This window comes from Micropterus dolomieu, linkage group LG06 (assembly GCF_021292245.1).
Source record: "Micropterus dolomieu isolate WLL.071019.BEF.003 ecotype Adirondacks linkage group LG06, ASM2129224v1, whole genome shotgun sequence".
Classification (NCBI taxonomy): domain Eukaryota; kingdom Metazoa; phylum Chordata; class Actinopteri; order Centrarchiformes; family Centrarchidae; genus Micropterus; species Micropterus dolomieu.
Genome location: NC_060155.1, coordinates 29,538,178 through 29,564,036, shown reverse-complemented (window position 1 = coordinate 29,564,036; position 25,859 = coordinate 29,538,178). Strand labels below are relative to the sequence as shown.

Here is a 25,859-nt window from a genome sequence, read left to right as displayed (position 1 = left end):
AATAGTCACTTTTTGACGCGATTTGGTTACAAAAAGTATCAATTTGAAGTTCTGGTTTGACAGGAAACGTTTGGGTTCTACTCGATACCGGGCTGTTTCGGGTCGATGCCATAAAGGTACCGAGCAGCGATACCCGTCCCTAGTGACTGTAAATCTGGCCCTGGTTTATGTTCCTACTCGACAGGCAGAGGTCTGTTTTGTATCAGCTGTTCTGAAAGAAGAGCTCCAACAGTGGAGAGAGCAACGTTTCAGCCTCAGGCAGGAGACACAGAGTCCTCGGTGTCATTAAAAAGATTCAGGCGTCTCGATAACAGTCTGTGACACAAAAATTCTCTGTGCATTTTACTCACTCTATATATATATATATACCCCGGTCGAGGCAGATGGCCGCCCACCCTGAGTCATGGTTCTGCTCGAGGTTTCTGCCTCTTAAAGGAAGTTTTTCCTTGCCTCTGTCTCCTAGTGCTGCTCTTGGTGGGAACTGTTGGGCTTCTGTAAATAGCATCATAGAGTACGGTCTAGACCTGCTCTTTATGAAAAGCGCTGTGAGATAACTGTTGTTGTGATTTGGCGCTATATAAATAAAACTGAATTAAAGAATGGGGAAGTGTACGGGGAGCAGCGCTGCAGCTTTTGGACAAATAAACCCCCGCAGTCGGTCTGGATTCTGCTCCGACAGCTACGCTGTTTACCTGCAGGAGGAGCGCAGAGCTAACTTTTATTAAATTAGCTTTTTACTTTAGGTGATTTATCGTCACTCGAGCTTCTCAGCAGCTTCCGTGCACATCCGGTTCCAGTGTTGTTGTCAGCGTCGTTATCTCTGCTGGACTACGACTTCATATTTATATAAAAACTGGACATTAATTGGAGAAAAGAAAGCGAGGAGGTTGAACTCCCTGCTGAGTTCAGAAAGCATCATATTGAAGTTATTTCAGCATCAGTTTGATCCGTTATTGCTAAGTGTTTACTTTGGGTTCAGTCAGCTGTAGTAATGGCGAGTTGGCCACGTGCAACGTTGGCAACTGGGGAAAAGGTTGACGGGATGTCGGCTGTAAACTATTCATTGTTTCATTCATTTATTATTTTCCCCGTGGGGGCTAATAAAGTACATCGTATCATAAGAAACAAGAGTCCTGCAGTTCCTGCAGCCTCACTGAGCAGCTTTACGTCAGCTCAGTTTTCCCATCAACACTAAAACACACGTTTGGGTTTCAGGTGTTTTGCTGCGGAAGCTTGAAGCAGGAATCAGAGGCATCAGTCACGTTATCGTTGACGAGATCCACGAGAGAGACATCAACGTGAGTTCGGTTGTTCTACGTATAATTACATCTAGTGAGCTCCACTGAGCTGAAGGAGTCTCTGTGTTGTGTCCCCGCAGACGGACTTCCTCATGGTGGTCCTCAGAGACGTGGTCCAGGCCTACCCTGAAGTTCGGGTCATCCTCATGTCGGCCACCATCGACACCACCATGTTCAGAGAGTACTTCTTCAACTGCCCCATCATCGAGGTGTTCGGACGCACCTTCCCTGTCCAAGGTAATAACTGACTGCGATCCAGCACAGGGCCTTTGAGTCTGAGACACACGAGGTTTTACAGAGAAGCAGCTCCACACAGGTCTGATTCAGAGAACAACTCAAACGGTTTAGAGTAAAGACGAGGGAAAGGTTTGTGTTAAAGATCGTGATTCTCAAAGAAAAGCCACTAAAGATCTGAAGCTCTCCGTTTTCTCTGCTGGCATTTAAAGACCGTCAGGACTGAACACACAGACGATACGTCTGTAATAAAATGAAATCAGCTAAAAAACATCAGCCATGGCGACATTTTCTCAATCAGTTTACAGGATATTTTCCAGACTAAAATGTCGTAGTGGAAACGAGGCTTCAGCTTTAGAAGATTTAGGTCCTCTGAAGCGAATTTCATGTCCCAAGAATCAGAAGGAGCTTTATTGGCAAGTAGTTTTTACATGTACGAGGAATCTGCTGTGCTGATGACGGACATACAGATGAAATTATAAATATGGAATAAACAGATGCAAGTTATGTAAGAAGAATAATAAAACAGTTTGCAGATGTTTACATGTGCAGTACTCCTGTTGTGTATATAAATATATAAATTGACAATATATAAAAATAAAAGGATTAACAGTTCAACAAAGAAACAAAACCCGCCACCTTGAACTAAAGCTCGGTTCACTCCTGGTGTTAAAAAGCGTCTCATCCTCCTGAAAACGCTCAGCAGTTACAGACTGTGTAATAACGCTCCCTCTATGATTACACGCCGTGGTTTCTCTCTTCTCTGCAGCTCGGCCAGAAAAGTGAAACTTTTTTTTGGCGTCGTTTCCTTGCTGCCTTTCTTCACGATGTTTGTCTAGTTTAACTCCACAGTCCCACTGTAGTCGCCTGAAACGCATTTCAGAGCCAGGTGTGATCAGGCTGCGCGACCACAGCAGGAGAACAAGCGTTGCATTAAAAACACTTTGTGTATTTTGCAGAGTATTTCCTGGAGGACTGCATCCAGATGACGAACTTCGTGCCTCCACCAGCGGACCGCAAGAAGAAGGATAAAGACGAGGAGGGAGGAGAGGAGGATGTGAGCAGCCTTTTCCTCTGATGCCACAGTTATTAAATCAGAGTCTGTACGAATGTAGAGCGAGAGATCCGAGAGCTGTTTTATTCCCTGCAGACGAACTGTAACGTGATCTGCGGGCCGGAGTACACGGCGGAGACGAAGCGCTCGATGGCTCAGATCAACGAGAAGGAGACGTCCTTCGAGCTGGTGGAGGCTCTGCTGAGGTACATCGAGACGCTGCAGGTGGCCGGCGCCGTGCTCGTCTTCCTGCCCGGCTGGAACCTCATCTACTCCATGCAGAGACACCTGGAGACCAACCCTCACTTCGGTTCGTCCTCGCAGCACACGGGAGGGAGGGAGCCGGCTACAAAATGCATAAGTCAGAGAGTTTAAAGCCCCAGAAGAAGCTTTTAAGTTGAGATTTATGGATCTTAAGGGGTCTAATTGTTCTTGGTTGTTGTGTTTGGTGTTTGTAACTGCGCTCTGTCAACATGCTGCTTTCCTGAAAAAGAGGTTTTAAATCTCAGTGAGATCATCTGGCTAAATAGATCGAGTACATTCCCCTTTAAATGACCTGCTGAAAGGTCTCGAACAGTTCGCGGTTTTTTAACGTCTTGTATTTGTTTCCAGGAAGTAGCCGGTACCTGATCCTGCCGCTGCACTCGCAGATCCCCCGAGAGGAGCAGAGGAGGGTGTTTGAACCGGTTCCCGACAACATCACTAAGGTCAGAGACGCCGCGGGACGGGAAAAATGTTTTTAACTCGTTCAGTGACATTTAAACCAGTTTCAAAGTTGATAAACTCGTCCAGAGAGGACGGCAGCCGTTTTTATTAAAGTACATTTTTCACCACTTGTTCCAGTTTTGTGTAAAAACTTCTATCACCTGCCGGTTTCTGATGGGATTAGAAATTGTGGGGCCTCCGATCATGTCTGTAAAGCCCTACAGGATCATTTGGGCCGATTAGCGGTTTCGACCTGCCAGTTTACGTTTCTTCGCTCTGATGTTGCAGGTGATTCTATCCACCAACATCGCCGAGACGAGCATCACCATCAACGACGTCGTGTACGTCATCGACTCCTGCAAGTGAGTGTGTGTCAGAGTTTTCGGTTTGTGCTCCGGGTTTAAAGACCAGCCCGGTTCTGACTGTGTGTGTTCGGCGTCCCGGCAGGCAGAAGGTGAAGCTCTTCACCTCCCACAACAACATGACCAACTACGCCACCGTCTGGGCCTCCAAGACCAACCTGGAGCAGAGGAAAGGACGAGCCGGCAGAGTCCGACCCGGGTTCTGCTTCCACCTGTGCAGCCACGCTCGGTTCGAGAGGTGCGACCCCCTCCTGACTCCTCCCCAGGCCGCAGCACGCCGCGATGGCGTTCAGTTTCTCATTGATTGTGTGTCGTGTCCCCGCAGGCTGGAGACTCACATGACTCCAGAGATCTTCAGGACGCCGCTGCACGAAGTGGCGCTGAGCATCAAGCTGCTGAGGCTCGGAGGCATCGGACACTTCCTGTCTAAGGCCATCGAGCCGCCGCCGCTGGACGCCGTCATCGAGGCCGAGCACACTCTGAAAGGTACAAAACACTAGTGTAACCTCAACCAATCACAGGGGCAGGGTGGGTACGTAGCCTGACAGTCAAAGTCCGGGGCAAATGTTCCAACAGGAAGTGGCGTTGTTGTGACTCTGCAGGAGTTTCTCAGCGGTTTCGCTGTGTGTGTTTCAGAGCTGGACGCTCTGGACGTGAACGACGAGCTGACTCCTCTGGGTCGGATTCTGGCTCGGCTGCCCATCGAGCCTCGGCTGGGGAAGATGATGATCATGGGCTGCATCTTCTAGTCAGTGTCTCCTCCTCCTCGCCGCGCAGTCACATGACCTCCTGTCTCCTCGCCGGCTTTAATAACGTGTGTCTCCCTCTAGTGTTGGCGACGCCATGTGCACCATCTCGGCCGCCTCCTGTTTCCAGGAGCCGTTCATCAGCGAGGGGAAACGTCTCGGCTTCGTCCACAGAAACTTCGCCGGCAGCCGCTTCTCTGACCACGTGGCTCTGCTGTCCGTCTTCCAGGCCTGGGACGACGTCAGGTCGGTCTGCGGGCGAGGGGCGGGGCCGTGAGGTGTTGTTGGCTGTCAGCAGTTCGATGGTTAAATAGTTTAAATGTGGTGTTTTTACTGTGGGGTTTGGTTGATTTAGTTTACCAACTTCAGAAGAAAGTCTAAAGTATTGATGATTTAAACATGTAGGACTTTTAGTCTCTGCGGAGCGTTAACGGGTCTTTAAAAACCCCATGTCGTTGTGGCGTTCAGGATGAACGGCGAGGACGCAGAGAATCGCTTCTGTGAACACAAACGTCTCAACATGTCGACTCTGAGGATGACCTGGGAGGCCAAAGTCCAGCTGAAGGAGATCCTGGTCAACGCTGGATTCCCTGAAGGTACCTGAACGCACCTCAGACTGCAGATAAAGCGGCGTCCTGCGTGTCCGTTCTCAATTTTCTTCAATTCAAATCAGCTTTATTGGCATGAATGTATAACAACAATACTGTCAAAGCTACATACAAATTACATAAGGACAATTAATTTAATTAAATAAGTAAATTAAACAGTAAAAGTTGTTTGTGTGTTAATAAAAAAAAATATATAAAAATTCTGTAAAATAATAAATAAATAAAACGGTGTGTGTGTGGAAAAATAAGAATATATTAAATAAAATAAATAGATAAAACTGTAAATGGGAGGGTGTATATTAGTAGATAAACAATTAATTCTGTCTCTCTCTGCCTGTCCTCTGTCTCTCTCTCTGCCTGTCCTCTCTGTCTCTCTGCCTGTCCTCTGTCTCTCTCTCTGCCTGTCCTCTGTCTGTCTCTCTGCCTGTCCTCTGTCTCTCTCTCTCTCTGCCTGTCCTCTCTGTCTCTCTGCCTGTCCTCTCTGTCTCTGCCTGTCCTCTGTCTCTCTCTCTGCCTGTCCTCTCTGTCTCTCTGCCTGTCCTCTCTGTCTCTGTCTGTCCTCTGAGTCTCTCCAGCTCTGTCTGTGGCCCTTTTCTATGTTCAGTCTGGATGTTGTCAACATTTGTCTTAGTTTAGGTGTGAATTCTCTTTGGAATTTACTTTGCGTTTTGGTCGTTTCTTTCCACGATTCAAGATATTTTTCTTTTCTGCTTGTTGATAATTTGGTTTGGTCTGCTTGAGTCGCTCTCACCGTCTCCGCTCTGCTGCGTCCCCCTCAGAGTGTCTCATGACCCAGATGTTCAACACGGTCGGGCCGGACAACAACCTGGACCTGGTGGTGTCTCTGCTGACCTTCGGCTCGTACCCCAACGTCTGCTACCACAAAGAGAAGAGGAAGATCCTGACCACCGAGGGCCGCAACGCCCTCATCCACAAGTCCTCCGTCAACTGCCCCTTCAGCAGCCACGACATGACCTACCCCTCGCCGTTCTTCGTCTTCAGCGAGAAGGTAGACGTCCGGGTCACAGCCGGAGGGCGAATAATGCAGATACTGTGTTTTAATGCACCGCTCTGATTTTCTAAAGACGGGCGAGACGCTGCAGGTGAACAGATATCAGCCTGAAACTCTCCTGGTTGATTACATATTACAGGTTTTCTGAAGTTTTATGTTTAAATATGCAAATGAGGCAGTATCTAATGAAATAGGTGCTAATTTGCATCTAATCTGAGAACTGAAATCTGAACTCTGGGTTAAGTCAGGTTCAAAATTTATTGTTTTATTTTGTCGACACGTTCGACTCAAATGTTTTTACAGAGGGAATTTTGGATATCTGTTTTTATTATTTCACAAATCTGTGAATAGGTAGGAAAAAATACAAGTTTTCGCCGTGTTTTGGGGAATTAAAAGTTCTATAATTCAGACAGTGAATGACATAAGAACAAATCCCTTCGTGAAAACCTTCAGAATATAGTCAGGAATAACCCTGGAGAGTTTGGTGTCTGTCAGAGCTGCTGAACGGGAGATTTCAGAGTGAGGGAAACTGCTTTTAAAGATATTTACTGTGAAATTCTACACATTTTTATTGAAAATCAGTGTTTACAGAGTCGATATCTTATCAAACCCTTAACAACAGTGAACGCTGTTAGAAAGCAGACGCACAGAGACATATAAACTACTAAATGTGGATTTTTTCTTTCCACTAGTCTGCAAAAAGACACGCTATGGAAGCAAAGCAGCCCCAGATCTCAAAATGGACCATTGCGTGATGAAACCGTGTTTTTGCCGCCCGCGTCTCGCCTTAAATAAATCTTCCAGGTCTTCTGGAAAATGACGCGGAGCCACGGGGTGATTGTTTGTTGTTGTGTGTCTCAGATCCGAACCAGAGCGATCTCGGCTAAAGGGATGACCCTGGTCAGCCCTCTGCAGCTGCTGCTCTTCGCCTGCAAGAAGATCAGCTCCAACGGAGAAATCGTGGAGCTGGACGACTGGTGAGGAGCCGCTAACCGTTATCTGCATCCTGAAGATAGAAGTAAACCGTCAGGACGGCGCCACAGGAAGCGAGCGCTGACCTTTCACTTTAATGCTTGCAGGATCAAGCTGAGGATCCCTCACGAGGTGGCGGGCGGCATCGCGGCTCTGCGGGCCGGGCTGGAGGCTCTGGTGGTGGAGGTCACCAAAGACCCAGAGTACATCAGGCAGATGGGTCCGAGCAACGAGCGGCTGCTGAACATCATCAGACAGATCTCCAAACCGTCAGCTGCTGGGCTCAACATGATGGCCAACAACCAGAGGTGCAGGTTAAACAGCGTTTAACCAGCCACTACATCGCTCTCGTCAAAGCCACCAGACTCCATGCATAAAAACAGCCATTTTACTTCTCTGGTCTACTGAAGGATTTTTGAAGAGGTCATGTTCTGCTTTTTGGGTTTCTCCCGCTCCTTTATTGTCTTATGAATCTCTTCTGTGCATGTAACAGCTTTGCAAAGAGAAAAAGCCCAAAGGGAGTTGCCATCTCCCACAGAAAACTCCTGAACTGCCTGAGAACAGCGCGTTTGTAGTGCAGCCTTTACTTCCCCGCATCACACGCAGCATGATGCTCGCCTAGCAGCTGGCGTGGCACGTTAGAGCGCCTCCAGGCGGTCAGAGGACACGAAGCGGTTACTGTGATGTGGAGACGGAGCTCAGGTAAAAGATTAATAACTCTGGACCCAGTCTGGGTTCTGAAGCTGGTTCTGGTTGAGTGTCAGGATCAGACATGTACAGCTGAACCGAAGCCGTTTACCTGCTCGTCAGGACCCGCCCTACTCTGCTTCTGATTGGCTAGTAGTCCTTACCTAGCTACTGCACATGTGCAGCTCCCAACAAAGATCTAATAGAAGTGAGATGCTTCACTCTGTGGCTAAAACTGGGCGTTCAGCACTCAGGGTGAGAAGAGGAGCTGCAGCGATGTGCAGTCTGATAATGTCACCATATAAACCTGTTCTGGTACAACAACTAAATAAACTTATGAGCCTGAAAGTGAGCAGAATATGAGCTGTTTCACACACTAAAGTAACAATAATGCAAAGCAGCTGTAGCCCAGAGAGGTAAAATGAGTGTTTTTATCAATGGAGTCTGGTGGCGTTGATGAGCGCTACATGTAGCGGCTGTTGTCTTTAAAAAAAGCGCTCTCTCTGCAGGGATCCTTTCATGATGCTGTCAGACACTTGTTATATTCACCCGAGCCGGTCTGTTTAAATAAAACGTTGTAATTAGTCACAGAATCATGGGAGCATGAGGTGATGATGGAGCAGCTGATCCGCCTGGTCCCAGTCTAACACCCGTTCTCTCTGCACAGGATGGGAGACGGCCCTCGACCTCCAAAGATGGGACGCTTCGACGGAGACGGGGGAGGAAGAGGAGGCTACAGAGGAGGAGGGGGAGGAGGATATGGAGGAGGGGGAGGATATAGGGGGGGAGGAGGCTACAGGGGAGGAGGAGGCTACAGAGGAGGCGGCTATGGTGGAGGAGGAGGTGGGGGAGGTTACAGAGGAGGCGGCTATGGTGGAGGAGGAGGTGGGGGAGGTTACAGAGGAGGCGGCTATGGTGGAGGAGGGGGTGGAGGAGGATACAGAGGCGGCGGTGGATATGGAGGAGGAGGAGGTTATAGAGGAGGAGGAGGGTACCGAGGAGGTTATTAACCTTAAAGTCGGTCTGTCAGTTTTTCTTTGTAAAAAGTGTTTTTGTGAGTAAAATCGTTTGTAATCCGGTCGATAAGAAATAAAGAGTCGTTGCAGGTGTCGGTCTGATCTCTCCAGCTGTTCATGACCACAGGAAGCTCCGGATCGGCGGCCCGCACGCCCGGCGCTCCGGCCAGCTACTCCATCATATGTTCTGTACGTTTAAATTTTCTAAGTTTAAAATGTGTCAAAGCTGTCAAAATATCCCGAGTGTACAAGTACTACAACCTCCCTGCAAAGTACTGCCATGTTGGTGTTTTGTAGCATGTAAAATCCCCCAACAGTGGAGAGAAGTACTGCAGTAATACTACAGCGTAAAGTACTTTATTACCAGTAACAACCCTGCGTTGCAAATATTACTTTAGTAGAAGTATAATCAGGAAAATGTAGTTAAAATATCCAAAGTTAAAAGTACTCGTTTCGCAGATTTGTTTCTTACTTCTGATGCATTTAAATACAGAAAGTACTGAATACTTTGTTGTACTGCATATTAATAATGTTTAAAAAAGTATCAGTAGCCACAAACGAATGCTCTCAAATAAAAGTAATGCAGTAAAAAGTACTGTGAAGTAAAATGAGCTGCTGACGGAGGATCCGGATCAACAACTGGAGGAAATCTAAAATCTGTGTTTACTTCTTCTGCATTTGTCTCGGTGTCTTTTGTGCTTGTGTTGATGGAACAATAAATCCCATTTTTAAAAAACACGTTTTGTTTTGTTTTTTCCTGTCAGCATTTTTCTTGTTGAACCAGAAACACTCGCTGCATCGCTCTGTTCAAAGCCACCAGACTCCCTTCGTAAAAAACTTAATTTTACCTCTCTGATCTGCGGCCGCCTCCATCTGTCGGTTTGTGTTATTGTGTGACTTTGTTGTTGTTTATCCTTTTTGAAATAACAAAATCGCACAACACAAACAAACATAAACAACAAAGTCACACACTGACTAACACTAACTGATCGAGGCAGCGGAAGAGCAGAGAGGTAAAATGGCTGTTTTTATCAATGGAGTCTGGTGGGTTTGAGCAAAGCGAAATGACCGTTAAAAACCCCCAATGTTTGTTTTTATTTTGTCAACATTGTCAAATAAATGTAAATTATCATGACTTTAATTTAAAAACTTTGACGTAAGAAAAGACTTTGATTTGAGGTAACGCTGTGTTTTATAAAATTAAGTAAAAAATCATAACTGTGGTGCCGGATTTATAAAACAAATTAAATTTAAGCTGGAGTAAACTCATGCAAACACCAGCAGGGGGCGCCATCAGCCTTTACAGTCAGCTGCGGAGCGGCTCAGCTAGTTTTTACACACAGTCTATGGTTAAAAAGAATTTATTAATATAAAATGTGTAAATATCCACATATTTTAGTGTTTAGAAGGAAAAAACTAAATGTAAATAATTGTTCAGATGTTGGATCACTTGGGCTGTGGTGGAAAGTAACTAAGTACATGTACTCAAGTACAAATTTGAGGTACTTGTAGTGAGTATTTTCTCCTCCTGCGCCACCTCAGAGGGAGATGCTGTACTTTTTACTTCACTACAGCTTCAGTTACTTTTTTTTACACAAAACGCATGAAGTTTATAAAACGACGTTTTGTTATAAAGGAATAGTAATCTGAGGCCCTGACTACTTCCATATGTAAATAAACGTGTGTTTGGATCAGCATTTTCATTTTGAGCTATCAAATAACTGAAAGACACAGTGATGTTTCAGCAGTGAAATGAGGTTTATTGGATGAACAAAATTAGACAGGTGCATAAATGTGGGCGCCCTACAGAAACACCAGGTCACGCAGTTGAGCCTCCTTTAGCAGAAATAACGGCCTCTAGCTGCTTCCTATAGCCTGTAATGAGTTATTGAGGTATTTTGGACCTTTCCTCTTTGCAAACCATCTCCAGGTCAGTCAGGTTTGACGGTTGCCGAGCGTGGACCGCCCGCTTCAGATCACCCCACAGATTTCCTATGATATCCAGGTCTGGGGAACATTGTACATGAACGCCAGAGTAGATTTTGAGCAGTGTTTTGGGTCGTCGTCTTGTTGAAATATCCAGCCCCGGCGTAATTTCCACTTTGTGACTGATTCCTCTACATTATTCTCAAATATCTGCTCATATTGAGTAGAATCCAATAATAATCTCCGATATTTTACCTGTCCTGCCACTACTGGCCTTAACAAGAACTGAGCCTGTGGTCTTACATTTCCTCACTATGTTCCTCACAGTGGACGCTGACAGCTTAAATGTCTTTGTTTGTGGCCTTCCCCTGAACCAGAATGTTGAACAATCTTTGTTTTCAGGTCATTTGAGCGTTATTTTGAGGCCCCCATGTTGCCGCTCTTCAGAGGAGAGTCACCTTTTCTCATGATCGGATGCACCTGTGTAATGAGCTCACCAAACCAGCTGTGTGTTCCAGTTAATCGGTGCAAGGTCGTTACAGGTATTCAAATCAACAAAATGACAAGGGCGCCCACATTTATGCACCTGTCTACTTCCGTTTTGATGCATATTGCAGATTTTCTGTTCATCCAATAAACCTCATTTCACTGCTGAAACATCACTGTGTCTTTCAGTTATTTGATAGCTCAAAATTAAATTGCTGAGCCGATTATTTATAAATGGAAATTGTCAGGGGGGGTCAAACATTTGCATAGGACTGTAGAATAGTGCAACAGGCACAGGGAAGTTTTACTGCGTTCTGTCCTGATTATACTCGCATACGTTTACAGAAGTACAGAGTATTTATACAGTGTGTTATTAGTACTTTTACTGAAGTAAAGGATCTGAGTTCCTTCACTGCTGCCTCATTTTAATGTGTTCACACTGGAAAAAGAAATGAATGAATGAAACTTAAAAACTTGAAAGACTCTTTTGGATTTTTAAACCTCTTTATATTTAACATTTTCTTGGATCAACACGACAAATAAAAACAACAAACACTCTTGTTGAATTAAATGAACTAATGAACATGAATTATTCTGTGTAATTAATCACTTACACTTTAAACTATCAGCTTCACTGTGTGTGTTGATGAAGATCTAATCAGAACTGTGTGTTAATGATCTTCATTGTTCCAAAGGGCCGCAACAAAATCCTCTTAATTAATCCTTAATTTATCCTGGAAAACCTGGAACCCCTTAAAAACAACTTAATTATTCATATATAAGCTTTTTATTTAAATGAATGTTACATATTAAGTTGACTAATGTGCTCTATTCTGCTTTATTCAGGCCCAATGCTGCATTTTTAGAGCTTTAAATCCATTCCGGCTCTTAACATGATCAATTCTCGTTATTTTTTCTATTTATTTGTCGTACTTCTGTCACGTACTGTAGAAAACTGTACTTAATACCACAAACTTCTATTTTATATTGTATATTATTATTATTTTTATTTCCTTAGTGCTGTTTGTTGTGTGAGCAGCTGTAATGAATCAATGAATTATTAATTCTGATTATATGTGTTTTTAAGGTTGAATTCTGATCAGTTTTTACCAACAAGTGTTTTTTCCTTCTCAGATTGTCTCTTTTTTTAGAGGCCTGGAGAGATGAAAAAGAAACATTTAACAAATTAGACAGAAAAATAAGAAAACTTTGTCTAAATAATTTATTTTTAAACAGAAACTGTAAGTACGGAAGCCCATTGCTGCCAAGAAGAAAGACAAAAAAAAAGAAAAAAAAAAAAAGAAGAAAAAACTGATGAGAAGTTGATAATGATGACAATAAAAATACTCAGTAAATCAAAACAATGAGAAGTTTATCAACATTTTGAATTCTTCAGTCAGAAAAAAAGACGACTATAAAATCTTAAAATTATAACTTTATGTTTGACTCGTCAAAATTAAGACGTAAATTAATAATTTTATTGTTTTAGTCCAACTTGTGAGATACTAAAAATAATGAGATAATAGAGAGCCTAAGTCCCTCCCCTTCCGGTGGAACACCATGGGACCTCATTTCAGGGAAAAATTTTACGGTATTCTATGGCAAGAAACAAAAAATAAATTGATCCCGTTTGAATTGTGCCCTGAATGGCACACATAGTGTTTGTCAATTTAAAATATAAATTTGAAAGTCAAGAAAGTCGCAATTTGTTGTAAAACTGTGGAGATATAACACTGTGAAAATACATAATTACCACAAACACAAAAATCGCGTATATGACGCCTTAACTTTTTCTGTCAATGACTGAAGCTAATGTTATTGAAGCTAACGTTACTGAAGCTAACGTCAAAACATTTACATGAGAGAATGACGTGATAAAAGGGCCGAGAGTCGTTGGATTAAACACATCAGATGAGATATATTTCTGCGTGGAACATAGCTAAGTTATCTAGCTAGCAGTAACCAAGCAATGAACATTAGCTTAGCATTATCGCGCTAACATGTTGGTGATGTATACTGTTGTGGGACGAGAGGTGTAAGTAGTTCATTGAACGGTTTTAATACACAACTAAATGTAACTTTACTGTTTTTACGACAAACTGCAACTTTCTTGACGGACAAAATTATATTTTAAATGGACAAACATTTTGTGTGCAATTAAGGGCTCAATTCTAACAGGATAAAAAGATAAGTTGTCTCTCGCCGTTGACTACCGTACATTTGTTTTCTGAGATAAGGTCCCATGAGGTGGAAGGGAGGGACTTAGGCTCTCCATAAGTCAAATTTTTGGTCAGAATTGATTTGACTAAAGTTAATATTTTGACTTTAAAATCTTTGTATTATTTGTCATGTCCTGCTTTATTTCTTTGACTCCAAACTAAAAGTGTGTTTGGTTTAATAAAGCGAGACACCGGTCAGCTGTACTCATATAAACTTTACAAGCTGAATTTAAACAGAAACAGGAACTTTTTTTGGAATAAATATGTTTAAATATGCAAATTAGGTATTTCCTCATTACATATGCGCTGATTCACACAAACCCATTTTCCAGCACATTGATAAGAGTCCGATGGATTTTTTGGCTTTAATGTGATAATACACCAAATGGCCAGACATGTGCAAACAGTTTAAAATCCAAATATACTTTTTCATGGATTTATTCAAAATAAACCACTCATATGCGTTTCGCATTCTTTCTATCATAATTTACAGATGAATTACAACATAAAATGAGAATGAAAAAAAATATTTTTAAAAACTTGCTATGAGAAACAATGTGTAGAAGAAAACAGGTCGAGGAAAATGACTTGCTAAGATTTGGTAACAATAAAAATAACTGTTTGTCACATGAACTCATCTGATATGTGGACTTGCTAACATTGTGCTCCAGAAAACAAACTTTCAAACAACATGATTCATTATGGAGAGTTTTAAAAAGACGCTTTAACTTTTAGATTTAAAATAGAAACAAATATGAAATTTAATCCATCTGCATGTGACAGACTTGGTGTAAAATAGACAAATGTTTTTATGTTTTATTCAAGATTGTTTTTTACATTTTATGAAAGTATGATAATGTAATATTTGACAAATGAAAACAAAATCCTTGTTTTGGACTGTGGTGTCTTAAATCCCCCCTCTGTTGAACCGTGGTGATTTATTTAGCTCGTTAAAACACCTGCAGGAGGTTTTAATTAAAAGAACAAAAAAAGATTAATCATAAATCTGAGACTTTTTCCCGAAGTCTCCCGAAAGGGGCCGATGTGTCCCCCCTGCGCGTCGGACGTGCGCAGTAGCGTTCTGGGTGTAGTCTGGATCCTGGTCTTCTCCTTCTGGACTCTGTTGCATGGCGGCGGACACAAAGAGCGGAGCGCAGACACACTCAGCGGGACAGCCGGGACACGAGCTCTGGACGCGGCCTGGAGCGAAGACGACCTGCCGCTGCTGAAAACTTCCCGCATGTTCTTCGCGGTTCGAGCTGTTTGTCTCGGGAATCTGTCGGTAACCGGATAAGTTACCGCAAACTTTGTGGAAAAGTTTCAGGGAGAGTTTTTGAGAGGGAGCCGCGCAGTTTTCCTGCTCCAGAGGGAGGAGAGGGCTGTTAAAAATGCGATTTTTGATCCGGGCTCTGGTGGCCTGCAGCTGGGTGGCGGCGGTGTGCGTCCGCGCCGCCATGGATGAGTGCACGGACGAGAAGGGCAGACCGCAGCGCTGCATGCCCGAGTTCGTGAACGCCGCTTTTAACGTTACGGTGGTGGCGACCAACACCTGCGGCTCTCCACCGGAGGAGTACTGCGTGCAGACCGGCGCCACCGGGGTCACCAAGTCCTGCCACATCTGCGACGCCCGGGACCCCCGGAACCACCACAGCGCCGTGTACCTGACCGACTACAACAACCAGCAGGACACCACCTGGTGGCAGAGCCAGACCATGCTGGCGGGGATCCAGTACCCGAACTCCATCAACCTCACCCTGCACCTCGGTAAGAGCCCCGGGAACAACCCGGTAACATCCCCTCTGCGCGACGAGAGATCATCCGCGCCGAATCCCTTTCAGAAAAACACACAATTCAAGGTTTACGCCCTCACTGATAAAAGCACCCACATTAATGAACACAAGCACATATATTTTATACATTTCACAGAAGCACTCTTTTATTCGGCTCACACTCAGGTACCCTCAAACTAATCTTTATGTTGTAAATTCCGACTTTACATCGAAGTTTGACCGTCAGTCGCTCTGCCGCTTCGCGTTAAATAACAACTTCGCGGGCACAAACAGCTGGAAAAAGCTGCTTTTTGGTGTAAACCACTGCTTGGTGTAGTAGCCGTGTGCCGAACCGAGGTCACCATCGTTACATTTCTAACAAAACCTGCAGTTGTGGCGTACGATTGTTAGCACTCTTGCATACTAGAGCGAAAACTATAAATTGGTGAAGTTTTTGTATGGAGTTTGGTGTGACTTTCAGTATGGAGGAATGGCCTCAAACTAGGTGAAAGAGGAATGCCATAGAGTTGAATCTCTACTCAGCGTGTTCACGTTATCATGATTTGGTAAAGTCTGAGCTCTGAATCAGTGATGAAACTTGTGAACTTTGTGATTGAGGGATTATTGCTGCCTGCGGTGCAGCTCGCAGGACATACTTTTCATTGTTGGGGGTTGTGTGTGTGCAGGTGGGGGGTTGCAGCTATTTTCTGAGCTGACAGCAGGGTCAGTCGGTGCTTCCTGCTGCTCCTCCATCACCTTCTCACTTTGCGATTTCCACTGTTGGGTTGACAAACAGCCAGAGGTGTGAAGTTAGCAGCCTGGGTGTCCTGTCGGCCCCTGAACGCACCACAGGGTCTCTTCTGGGACTGAAGGAAGTCCAGTTGTCTTCATGAGTCAGTTTAACACATGAGTCACGTCTCTGGGAGTAAATAACAAACACAGGTCTGGTTTCCAGCCTGTACAGGAACACGTTTGGCTGAAACTATAAATCTGCATCAGAATCTATTTTCATCATCAAGTTACCAATTTTTAGAGCAAAAATGTCAAATATTCTCCACTTCCAGCTTCTCAAAAGTCATTTTCTGCTGTTCTTACCCCTGTGTGACAGTAAACTGAATGTCTTTGTGTAACTGAACTGTTGTTTTGGACAAAACAAGACATTTTAAGACATTTTATAGTATAGTATAGTCATTTATTAAAGGATTATCCTGAAAATAAGTGTTAAAGGGGTTTAATATTTGCCACTAGATTATTATTTATTTTTGTTAAATACGCTAAAAATTGTACAGAGTTTGGTTGGTGGCATTTAGACTCTGTTTGTCGGCTTGTGGCGTTCTTGCTGGGACACTCTGGACTCCTGATGTTACTGAGTCTTTCTAAAATCTTGGCTACAGCCCTGCACGGCCCACTTATTAGCCTTTTTCTGGAGCTTTCAGTCACATCTCATGGTCCTCCCCAGGGTTATCTCAGATGTGGATAAAGTGAAGTAAAAATCTAATGTAATCACGCTACCTAGCTAAACACCAGTCTTCTTCTGCTGGTGAAGCTCATGAGATGTGGCTGAAAGCTTTGGATGAAATTTAGTAAGAGGACCTTGAGGGGTTTTTTTTGTCAACGAGTATGTATTTAAAAAAAAAAAAAGTTTTGATAATTTATCAGCTGTTTTACGTCAAAATATCTTCATTTGTAGGCTGAAATACTTCCTGTGTACTCGCTCTGTTAGCCGCCGCCACCACGTCTTGGCTTTCCTGCAGCTCCGACTCGGGCCTTTTTAAAAATACCTGTCTATTTCTGAAGCCTCCGGCCTGCTTTAAACAGTGCTGACATTCCTGAGAGGTTGGCTCACGCTGCCGTCTCTGTAGCCTCAGGTACTGAACTCTGCTCAACGCCTCGCTTTCAAATGGAAATGCCTTTTAATTACACGCTGGGCTTCGGTTCCTCCAGGCTGTGTTTGCATTGTCGGGCCGGTGTTTGCTTCATAATTAGAGCCCGGGCTTTGTTCTGCTGCAGAGAAACCATGTGAGAAGTCAGAAGAGCTCGGCACGATGGGGGAAATAAAGTAAATACCAGCGGGAGGAGGGGAGGAGCCGAGTTAGTGACATGGGATAAGAGAGAGGAGCTCAGTGCATCATGGGAAGTCTCCCGGCAGTCTAGGCCTGGTTCAGGACTCACCTGAGCCAGGTGAGGTGGTGTCTGACCCTAGAACCCAACCTGGAAATATCAGATTAAAGGCGAGACGCTGCAGGTGAACACCAGGAATGTTTTTTTTGTGTTACAGGTTTTCTGAAGTTTTTTATCTTTAAATATGCAAATGAGGCCGTCTCTAATAAAATATGCGCTAATTTTCATCTATTTCAAGAGCTGAAATCGTCAATTATTGTTTTGTTTTGTCGACATATTGAACTGAAATGTTTTTTAGGCATAAAAAATCAGTTTTCTATCATGTTTTTGGGAATAAAAAGTTCTATAACTTAGACGGTTAATGATTTATGAACAAACCCCTCGTTGAAAACCTTCAGAATAAAGTCAGGAATACAACTGGAAGGTCTGGTGTCTGTAACAGATTTCAGGTTCAGACTGTGATGGACTGTGATTCCACCCATTTTTTATTGAAAATCAATATTTACAGAGCCGATATCTGATCAGATCCTTATCAACGACAATACAGAACGTCTGAAACACATCAGAACTGATGGAAAGCAAACTTTTAGGAGAAATCGGCTGTAAAATAAACGACTAAATGTGGATTTTCTTTCCAGTAGTGAATTAAAACCCATGCTGAAACAGGAAGTGAGCGTCCGAGCCTCCTGTTTAATATAAAGGTGGTTTGGTCACCTGGTGGGAAAATCTGCTCCCACACAGGAAGTGTCCTCTCAGAGCCTGACAGATTTCTGGGTAATGAAGTCGTGGCGTTTACAGGCTTTGGTTTCACTTGTTGTGTCTGTATGTAATCGCAGCTTTCAGTGCGTTTCCTAAATGTTTGTCTGCTCGACAGGAAGTGGTCCCTCGACTGTTTGTAGAAGGTTTAATGGCTCGTTGAGTTTCAGGAGTTTGTTTTCTGCGATTGTAAATATTTTCTCTCTTTCTGCCAAAGTGAGTTTGAACAGAGGATCCTCAGCGTTTCAGAAAGAACAGAGAAGCGATGGCGTGTTGTGGCGTCGCTCCTTCTTTAAAGATTAATGTTGGATTTAATAAGTGTTTGCTCTGACGTTATCGGAGGTCGTCTTCATTCTCTGCTGTAACTCGCCGTGGGAACCTGAGTTGACTTTACCCTCAGGGCAGGAAACGACCTTCTTCAGTTTTTGTTTGACCAACTTTAACCTTCTTGTAAAGGAAGTTCAGTGAAACACAAAGTTCACAAGCAGAAATCACAGATGACCCTGAACAGCAGCAGCTTTTTAATGAATGCGCAACCCGTTTTCATCCCAGGGCGTCACATAGGGACGCTTTGTCAAAACCCCACGGCGTCACTTTTTCACGCCCTGGGTTAGCGTAGTTTTTTTTTGGACACGTAAGGCAAGATTAGCTATGCACTGTCCTTGTAGACCTTCAAAATAAAACTATTGGTCAACATCGTGAAACGTAGTTAAGTTTAGGAGAAGGTCATGGTTTAGCTTAACGTGACTTAAATTATGTAAGTTTAAAAACGCTACGTTCGTGAGTTACGTAACCTCAATAAAGGGAATGTTGATTTTTTTACTGGAAACACCAGTCTGCACCCCAACACCTCCTTACTCTTTATAGTTGTACTTTTAGTGTTGAATTGACGCCCTGGAAATGAGAACGGGCTGGGATGCAACAACGTTCTTACAGGGAAGTCCCGCCACTCGGCCGCCATCTTGGCAACGCCTCCGGACAGCTTTTTCGGACTAACAAGACCAGGCTCCTGTCTGAATGAATGGTCAGACAGCCAGAACTGAACTTTCTCTGGTCACCGGGACATAAAACCTACATGAACAGAATCGGCAGGAAAATCTGATAAAAATCGCTGGAGAAGTTTGACAACTTTGCCCCAAAATAAGGTTTATTATTCTGCTTTTCCAGTCCTATATTGTAGTTCTGTGACTCCTGTATAGCAGCTTTGCATGATTCAAAGTAAAAATATTTTCTTTTCTTATACTGGCTCTTCATGTAGGCCTTCATTTCAGCCTCTGTCTGAAACAAGCTGTAGATGCTCCTGTCTCTTTAAGGCCCCCCCTCTCAAAGCCTACTGTCTTCTGATTGGCCAAGACCTGAAGCATGTTACCAGGCTGTTGTTGTTGCTGGGCGGAACATGCAGACTGAGCGTTGCCGTGCCGTTGCTATGGGAGCTCATGACCATATATGGAACAGCGGCTCGCAGAAAAAGCAGTTGAGGAAATCTGAGGTTTTTGCTCACAGTGATTTCTTTTAAATGCTTTAACCTCCATTATTTGAAGCTTCGGCCAAGTTTAACATGAACATCCAACATTATAACATTATAGATAAGTCTTAAAATATGGAAAAGCATAAAAGCTCTCCTTTAAAAAGCGCTTTTCCCGACCGGTTATACTTCTACTACGCTTGCGTCACTACTACCTCGCATTCGCAGTAGAGGTAAAACTGACCCCAACATCCGTGGACGCACACGATTGGCTGAAACAGGTTTCCCGCTTTGGCTGTTAAAAGCGTGCGACCTCTGACTTTGTGTAAATGTCATGAAGCTTGCCCAGGAAAAAACACTCCCACTCAGCTCTGATTGGCCAAAATCAAAACAGAACTTTCCCAGTAACCGACTGAGAAACCTGTTCGCCGGCGTACAAAACCTCCTGATGGAAGAACCCGTCCCGAGGTTTCACCCTCGCGTGGGTGAAATGATTCATTGATCCCGATAACGATCCGACCAGCAAGATCATGAATGTGACGGCGCGTTCGCCAGGTTCTGACGCTGACTTCCTGTTTGTCCCTGCGGGGTTTTATGATCCCCGAGCGTCTGAGGATGAAAAAGAGGAGGCTGTGATGCCGGCTGGCTTCGTCTCAGGAAACGTGTTTGTGGAGCTCCGATTCTTTGATGCTGCAGGAAGGCGGCGTGTCCTGACATGAAAACACCCACAAAGAAGAAAGCTGCAGATGGACGGGGGGGGGGCGGCGTTCATTTGTCTGGATTTAACAGACACAGCTGAAATACTCTGAAATACTTCCTGTGTACTTCACCTGTACTGACAACCTTCCTACGCAGGCAGCCAGGAACTCGATCTGAACCTAAAACCGGCCACTTTTTGACTGAACTCTGTCGCAGACCGATCAGAGACTGAGATCCAGAGTCCAAACAGGGTCAGGATCTCGTTATGGATCAGAGCGAACATGTTTCGAGGTCTCTGTTTAATCCTAAATGTCCGACACGGCGGCCCTCTAGAGTCAGGAGAGGGTGGGGCCGCCTAATGCTTTACAGATCAGCGATAGGCCGTCAACGTTCTGGGTGTTTGGTGTTAATGACAGACTTGTGCAGACATGAGTTTAGGGGGACGGGGGGTGTTTGGGGTCTGAACACGGAGGCCCCTGGTAAAAACTCTCAGGTTGGTTTATTCTAGATGCATCCCGAGCGTGTCGGGCGGCTCTGAGGCGAGTCGCAGGAACCTGAGACCAGAGACTGGAGGGTTAAACAGATTCAGTCTCTGTCATCAGCTGCTGCAATAAGCCGTCAGTGATCATCGTCCAGCTGTGCAGCGCTCATAACCTCCGCAGGTTCCCACGCTGAGCTGGAGCTCTTTCCTCCGACACAAAACAATGAGCCCCCCCCCCCTCCTCCTCCTCCTCCTCCTCCTCCTCCTCCTCCCAGATTGGTGTAATTTGCAACAGCTGGCCTCTCCAGAGGGAAAAACACACGCTTGTTGTTTTACGGCGGGTCGGCGAAGGCCAGAGAGGAGGACGAGGAGCAGCTCTCTGCAGGGGGTTTTTCCCACGATGCACCGCTGCTGCTGCGTCCTCCTGTCAGACACGCCGCCTGCTTCAGACCGATGAGGACAGTCGGAGCGACGCCTCCATCGCCAACGTCTCTCACGAGTCCGTTTCTGTTTTTTGCATCCAACAGCTGGTTAACACACTCTGCTGTGATTGGTCGGTCGGTCCTCACTGAATCTGAAGCGTGCGTGTCGCTGCGGCAGCTCCACCTGCTGACAGACTAACTTCCTGTTGTCGTCGCACCGCCTACCTTTGACCTCGCGCAGCGTTTCAGAGTCTCGTCTCCAACATTAACCCCGAGCTGCAGCCTTGAGCTGAACTTTCAGTGTACACTGGGAGGGGGGGGGGCTCTATTATCTTAATGAAAACCGTGGCGTCCTCTGCGGGGTTACCTGGACGACAGGTGCACGAGCAGATCTGTGGCTGAACACGGGGGGGCCCCCAGCTTATTGTTTCACTGACTGACACTTGAGGGGCCCGAGCTGGCCCACATGAATATTCAGCCTCTTCAGACGAGAGCTGAAGAATCCGGAGAGTCCAGCTTCCCACAGACCGTGTGAGAGCGGGCGCTTCGTCCGCGGCGGCGGCAGTTACACCATGAGAATATATAAATATAAATGTTTAGGTTAGACGTTTCTCTGAGCGACTGAACTAAAGAAAGACGCTCTGTTCAAACATCGATCAGGTGTCAAGTCTGAATTCATGATGACAGAATAAACAATCTGACTCGTCAACATGAGGTCGTCAAGTGAGATTAAAGATCTGCACCGACTACGGGAGCCTGTTAACTCCAAAAAGGATCGGACCACATTCACACGTTTTGGGACCGAGACCGCCTCTCCCCTCCCCCCGTTTCCCCGCCTCGTCGCCACGGCGGGCAAACGGACCAGACGACACCGGTTTAAATACGCGCAGTCTTTGGTGATCAATATTTTCATTATTGATTAAAAAAAGTTGATTAATCATTTGGTATAAAATCATTTTAAGTCTCCTGAATCCGAAGGCGGCGTCTGAAGTTCCTCGGTTTAACTTCACGTGAGATAAAGACGGATTCAGATGTCATTGAGGACACGAGGTCGTCGTGTCGGAGGGTCACATGTGTTCTTTCTAAACTAATTAACTGTGGCGTGAGTTGTGCACGTGCTCAGTAAGGACAAACTTGAGCTTCCTCCTCAGCGTGTCACCTTCAGGGCTGAACCTCCAGTCAGGAATTCAGAGTATTCTTCAGACCCCCATCAAAGAGAGGGCGGGGCCAATCAGGAGGACAGAGGCTGGCAGGAGGCTCCTCCCACCTCACAAAGCTTTTCTTTGGTTAACATCGAGGAGGAGGAGGAGGATCCTCCCCCTCTTTTTGTTGCGTCCTCGTTCACACAAACCTGCTTTCAAGTGTCCCTCACACGTCCTGGTCTTCACAGAAACCCCGCTGAGAATCCTCTGATCAGACGTTTCCCGATTGAACTCGTGTTGCGTTCATAAAACATCTGTTGTTTTCGGCGTCCGTGCAGAAGCCTGAGTGTCACGATAATGAAATTCAAATCTCTTGTGTGTGAACTTGTGGTGAGATGTTTAAATCTGTCGCTCTTCCAGGTGCAGCTGCCGAAGGCTCTTTATTTACTCAACAAACAAGCAGCGCCCCCTTCTTCTTCTTCTTTCTTCTTCTTCTTCTGCTTCCTGATGTTTGACCTGCCTCTTTGAAGAACAAACTCCACATTCTTGTTGCCTTGTGCTAATTAAAAGGCCCGCGGTGTGTTCAGGGTCACTGTTAGTCCAACGCACGCTGTCACCGGGGGCGCCGGTGCCACACGGGTCCCGTCCTGCCCCCCCCACGCCACGCCACGCCGCAGCGCTGATTGAGCAACACGTCCTGTCATTCAGATGCAGACTCCTTGATGCTTGCGTCTCTGATTGACAGCAGAATGAGCGCCGTGCAGGTCGTTTCCTCTCAGGTGTGTCACCTGAGAGGAAACGACCCCGCGGTCCGTCGTGCACCAGCTCGTCTCTTCTGTCCACAAAGCGCCTCCCCGTCGTCCCTAAACTGTGACAGGCCGTCATTAAACCCGACATCTGGATCAAACCTTCGCTGCGAGGCGATGAAGTCACAGGAAGTTGTAACCGCCTGCGTTCTTCATGACTGTAATTACAGCTCCGTGGCTGCAGGCAGTGAACGCAGCATCGTACCTCTGCTCGCCGCTTCTCTCCGTCTGCACGGGAAGTAAAGCTGTCGTCCCGGATCAGGGCGCTCTGCAGGGTCCGCCGATCGAGTCCCTGGTTGAAGCTCTGCAGGATTAACGGCCGCCTCACTAATCTGGAACACGAGGATACTGAAAGTGAATGTGCAGCAGCGCCTCTGACTAAACATTAAACATTCACAGTAAAAAAACACGAGAAAAGTCCAACACGTGCTGACGGTTGAGTTTAATGGTTAAAATGATAAATTGTGCAGTGTTCATAACTCGGATGTCCTTGAATGTCTCTGCTGACGGCTCGTTGGCTGATGAAGGAGCCGGCGTTTTAAAGTTTAGGTTTCCTCCTCACCGGGAGTTCGATGCTTGCAGTTAGTCTGCATGAAGATGTTCATGAACGCCGCTCAGGAAGGAAGCTGCATATTTACTCATTAAAGTTAAGTCGAGCCAATGAAAACAGCCTGCTGGTGCTTTCAAGGACACTCGGACACCCAAGGTTTGACATCAGGGTGTTTTTGTTAATCTTTTATCCTGAGTGCAGCTGCTGGACGTCCTTTTGACTTCAGCTTGGCGGTGCATTCACTGACACTCAGATGTATCAGATCAGCCGTGTCCCCATTTAAAAACAGCCTGACGATGTTTGTTCCGTTTGCGAGGTTTATCTTGAAGGTCGTCACTTGTTCTCCTGCGGACTTGATCATATATACGTAAGACGCCCTGTAGGATTTGAGTTTGTCTCTGAGCTGAAGTGAATGCTGTAAAGGGAGTGAGTATAAAAATAAGTGATGGAGTCTCGACCTGCAGAGCTGTTGAACATCAGTTCTTGATATTCAGAGAGATCCAGTCAGAAAGCTGTTTTTATTTGAACCCTCTGAATCCTTTGAGCTGCCGTGAACCTCTCGTTGTGTCTTTCTTCTGTCGGGCTCATGTTGGCTCAGACTAAACAAACCAGATTCTGCTCCGATGCAATCTGCCGGTTAAACATGGAGGTGTGCTGTGAGGAGGCCAAGATGTCTGCTCTGTTATCAGGACTCCAGTCTTTCAGCAGCCGAGGCTTTGGAGAGCTGAGATCCACATCAGCGGCAGCCTGTAGTCCTTCTAGTTAGACCAGAGAGGCTTCCTGAAGGAGGCTACGCAGACTTTCGCAGCCTGGATTTGTTTTTGTTCGTTTCGCTCATATAAACACAAAACGCACAAAAAGAAGACATTTTTTAAAAGTACATTTTGAGGGTGTCGTAGGGCTGGACGATAAAAAGTTTCATACCTTTCGATATCGATAATTATCAGGATAAATGTCAAATCGTTATTTCTTTCAGGTTTAAAGGCAGATTTTTGCTCCTGAGTGAAAGTTGAAGAAACCAGATGGTTAATTATGAGGTTAAACTTTTCTTTATGGTCAGAACGCTTGATGCCAAACAGAGGATCACTTCACAAATCTGAGGTAAAACATTCAAAACTATTACGATAAAATCTTTTTCAACACGTATGCATGAGTAAAATTTAGTAAAAGCTTTTTTTTTTTCAGTCCTTTTTTCCTCAAAAAAATAAACATCTTAATAAAAACTTAAGTCCTAATTCGTTTATATTTATATAATATATATATATTGCGATAATTATTGTTTTATTGTTCGGCCCTAGGGTGCAGCAGAAACCTGTAAGAGATAAAATAAACCTACAAATGAAGGTACAAGTAGGGCTGGGCTATAAAACAAGAATGATAATTATCACAGTATAATTTTCCTCAATAACAATATAATGTTCAATATATCGTCAATAAATATTTGGTTTAGCAGTTAATTTTTCTATTAAAATATAAATTTTGTTGAGGAAGAGGGACTGAAAATTTGTTGAAAAAGTCAGATTTGTGAAGTGATCCGCTGTTTGGCATCAAGTGTTTAATAAAGAAAAGTTTAACCACATAAATAAGCACTTCAATTTTCAAATTTTTAAAATAAGTGTAGAAGTAAAGTTAGTGAACTCCACAATATTTAATAGAAAACTGGCCACGGTAAATAAACGGGACGGTCTCCAGCGCCGTGGAGATTTTTGACCTCTGACCCGACTGTAAACTGACATGACGTTGCGTTTCCTGTCCTGTGGGAAGACGAGCCTGCTGTGGGAAATGAGCTGGACGGCGAGGCGGCGGCGTCTGACCTGAGGAAGCTGAGCTGAAGTGTGTTAAAGCAGCGTGGGGGGGGGGCTGTGGTCCTGGTCCAGGTCCTGCTGAGACCCAGTGGTTTTTGCTGTGCCCAGGAAGTGATTCAGGGCCCCAGGAGAGCAGAGAGCAGGGGGGGGAGGGGTTTCTATTATTACAGACGGCGTGGAGTCTGTGCACCAGCACAGATACATTACAGGGACAAGCAGATGCATGCAGGGTAATTTTAGCCCTGCTCCCTGCCTGGGAGGAGGAGCGGCTGGTGTTCAAAGCAGAGTGAGGGTAAACAGATAATTACTGAGAGCGCCGCAGACGTGTGGACTGATCTGAGCGCCGCCTGAAACATGACCGACCTTCATCGACAGCGGAGAGCTCCGGTGGCGAGTTGACGGACGCCTGAACTTTGCAGAATCACTTCGTCCTCTTCTTCCTCTTATCGTGTTGTTTCACCGTCATTTTACCCTGGCCACGCCCCCATCCGGTGATGTCACAGCAGGGTGGGGAAAAA

At 45.1% G+C, this 25,859-nt stretch overlaps 2 protein-coding genes across 2 annotated transcripts in view; both read left to right on the top strand.

Annotated features, from left to right (window-relative positions):
- Positions 1-9,432, top strand: part of dhx9 (DEAH (Asp-Glu-Ala-His) box helicase 9) — an 18,426-nt gene extending 8,994 nt beyond the window's left edge. Inside the window, exons 14-28 of the mRNA XM_046052244.1 lie at positions 1,216-1,298; positions 1,379-1,535; positions 2,492-2,589; positions 2,683-2,896; positions 3,199-3,293; positions 3,580-3,653; positions 3,739-3,891; positions 3,979-4,139; positions 4,290-4,401; positions 4,484-4,645; positions 4,868-4,995; positions 5,787-6,016; positions 6,881-6,996; positions 7,099-7,299; positions 8,346-9,432. Coding sequence (XP_045908200.1) covers positions 1,216-1,298; positions 1,379-1,535; positions 2,492-2,589; positions 2,683-2,896; positions 3,199-3,293; positions 3,580-3,653; positions 3,739-3,891; positions 3,979-4,139; positions 4,290-4,401; positions 4,484-4,645; positions 4,868-4,995; positions 5,787-6,016; positions 6,881-6,996; positions 7,099-7,299; positions 8,346-8,688 — 2,327 coding nt within the window. The 3' untranslated portion in view covers positions 8,689-9,432. The remainder of the gene's footprint in view (positions 1-1,215; positions 1,299-1,378; positions 1,536-2,491; positions 2,590-2,682; positions 2,897-3,198; positions 3,294-3,579; positions 3,654-3,738; positions 3,892-3,978; positions 4,140-4,289; positions 4,402-4,483; positions 4,646-4,867; positions 4,996-5,786; positions 6,017-6,880; positions 6,997-7,098; positions 7,300-8,345) is intronic.
- Positions 9,433-14,442: 5,010 nt separating this feature from the next.
- The window catches only part of lamc1 (laminin, gamma 1), a 73,255-nt gene continuing 61,838 nt past the window's right edge, over positions 14,443-25,859 (top strand). Inside the window, exon 1 of the mRNA XM_046051519.1 lies at positions 14,443-15,089. Coding sequence (XP_045907475.1) covers positions 14,714-15,089 — 376 coding nt within the window. The 5' untranslated portion in view covers positions 14,443-14,713. The remainder of the gene's footprint in view (positions 15,090-25,859) is intronic.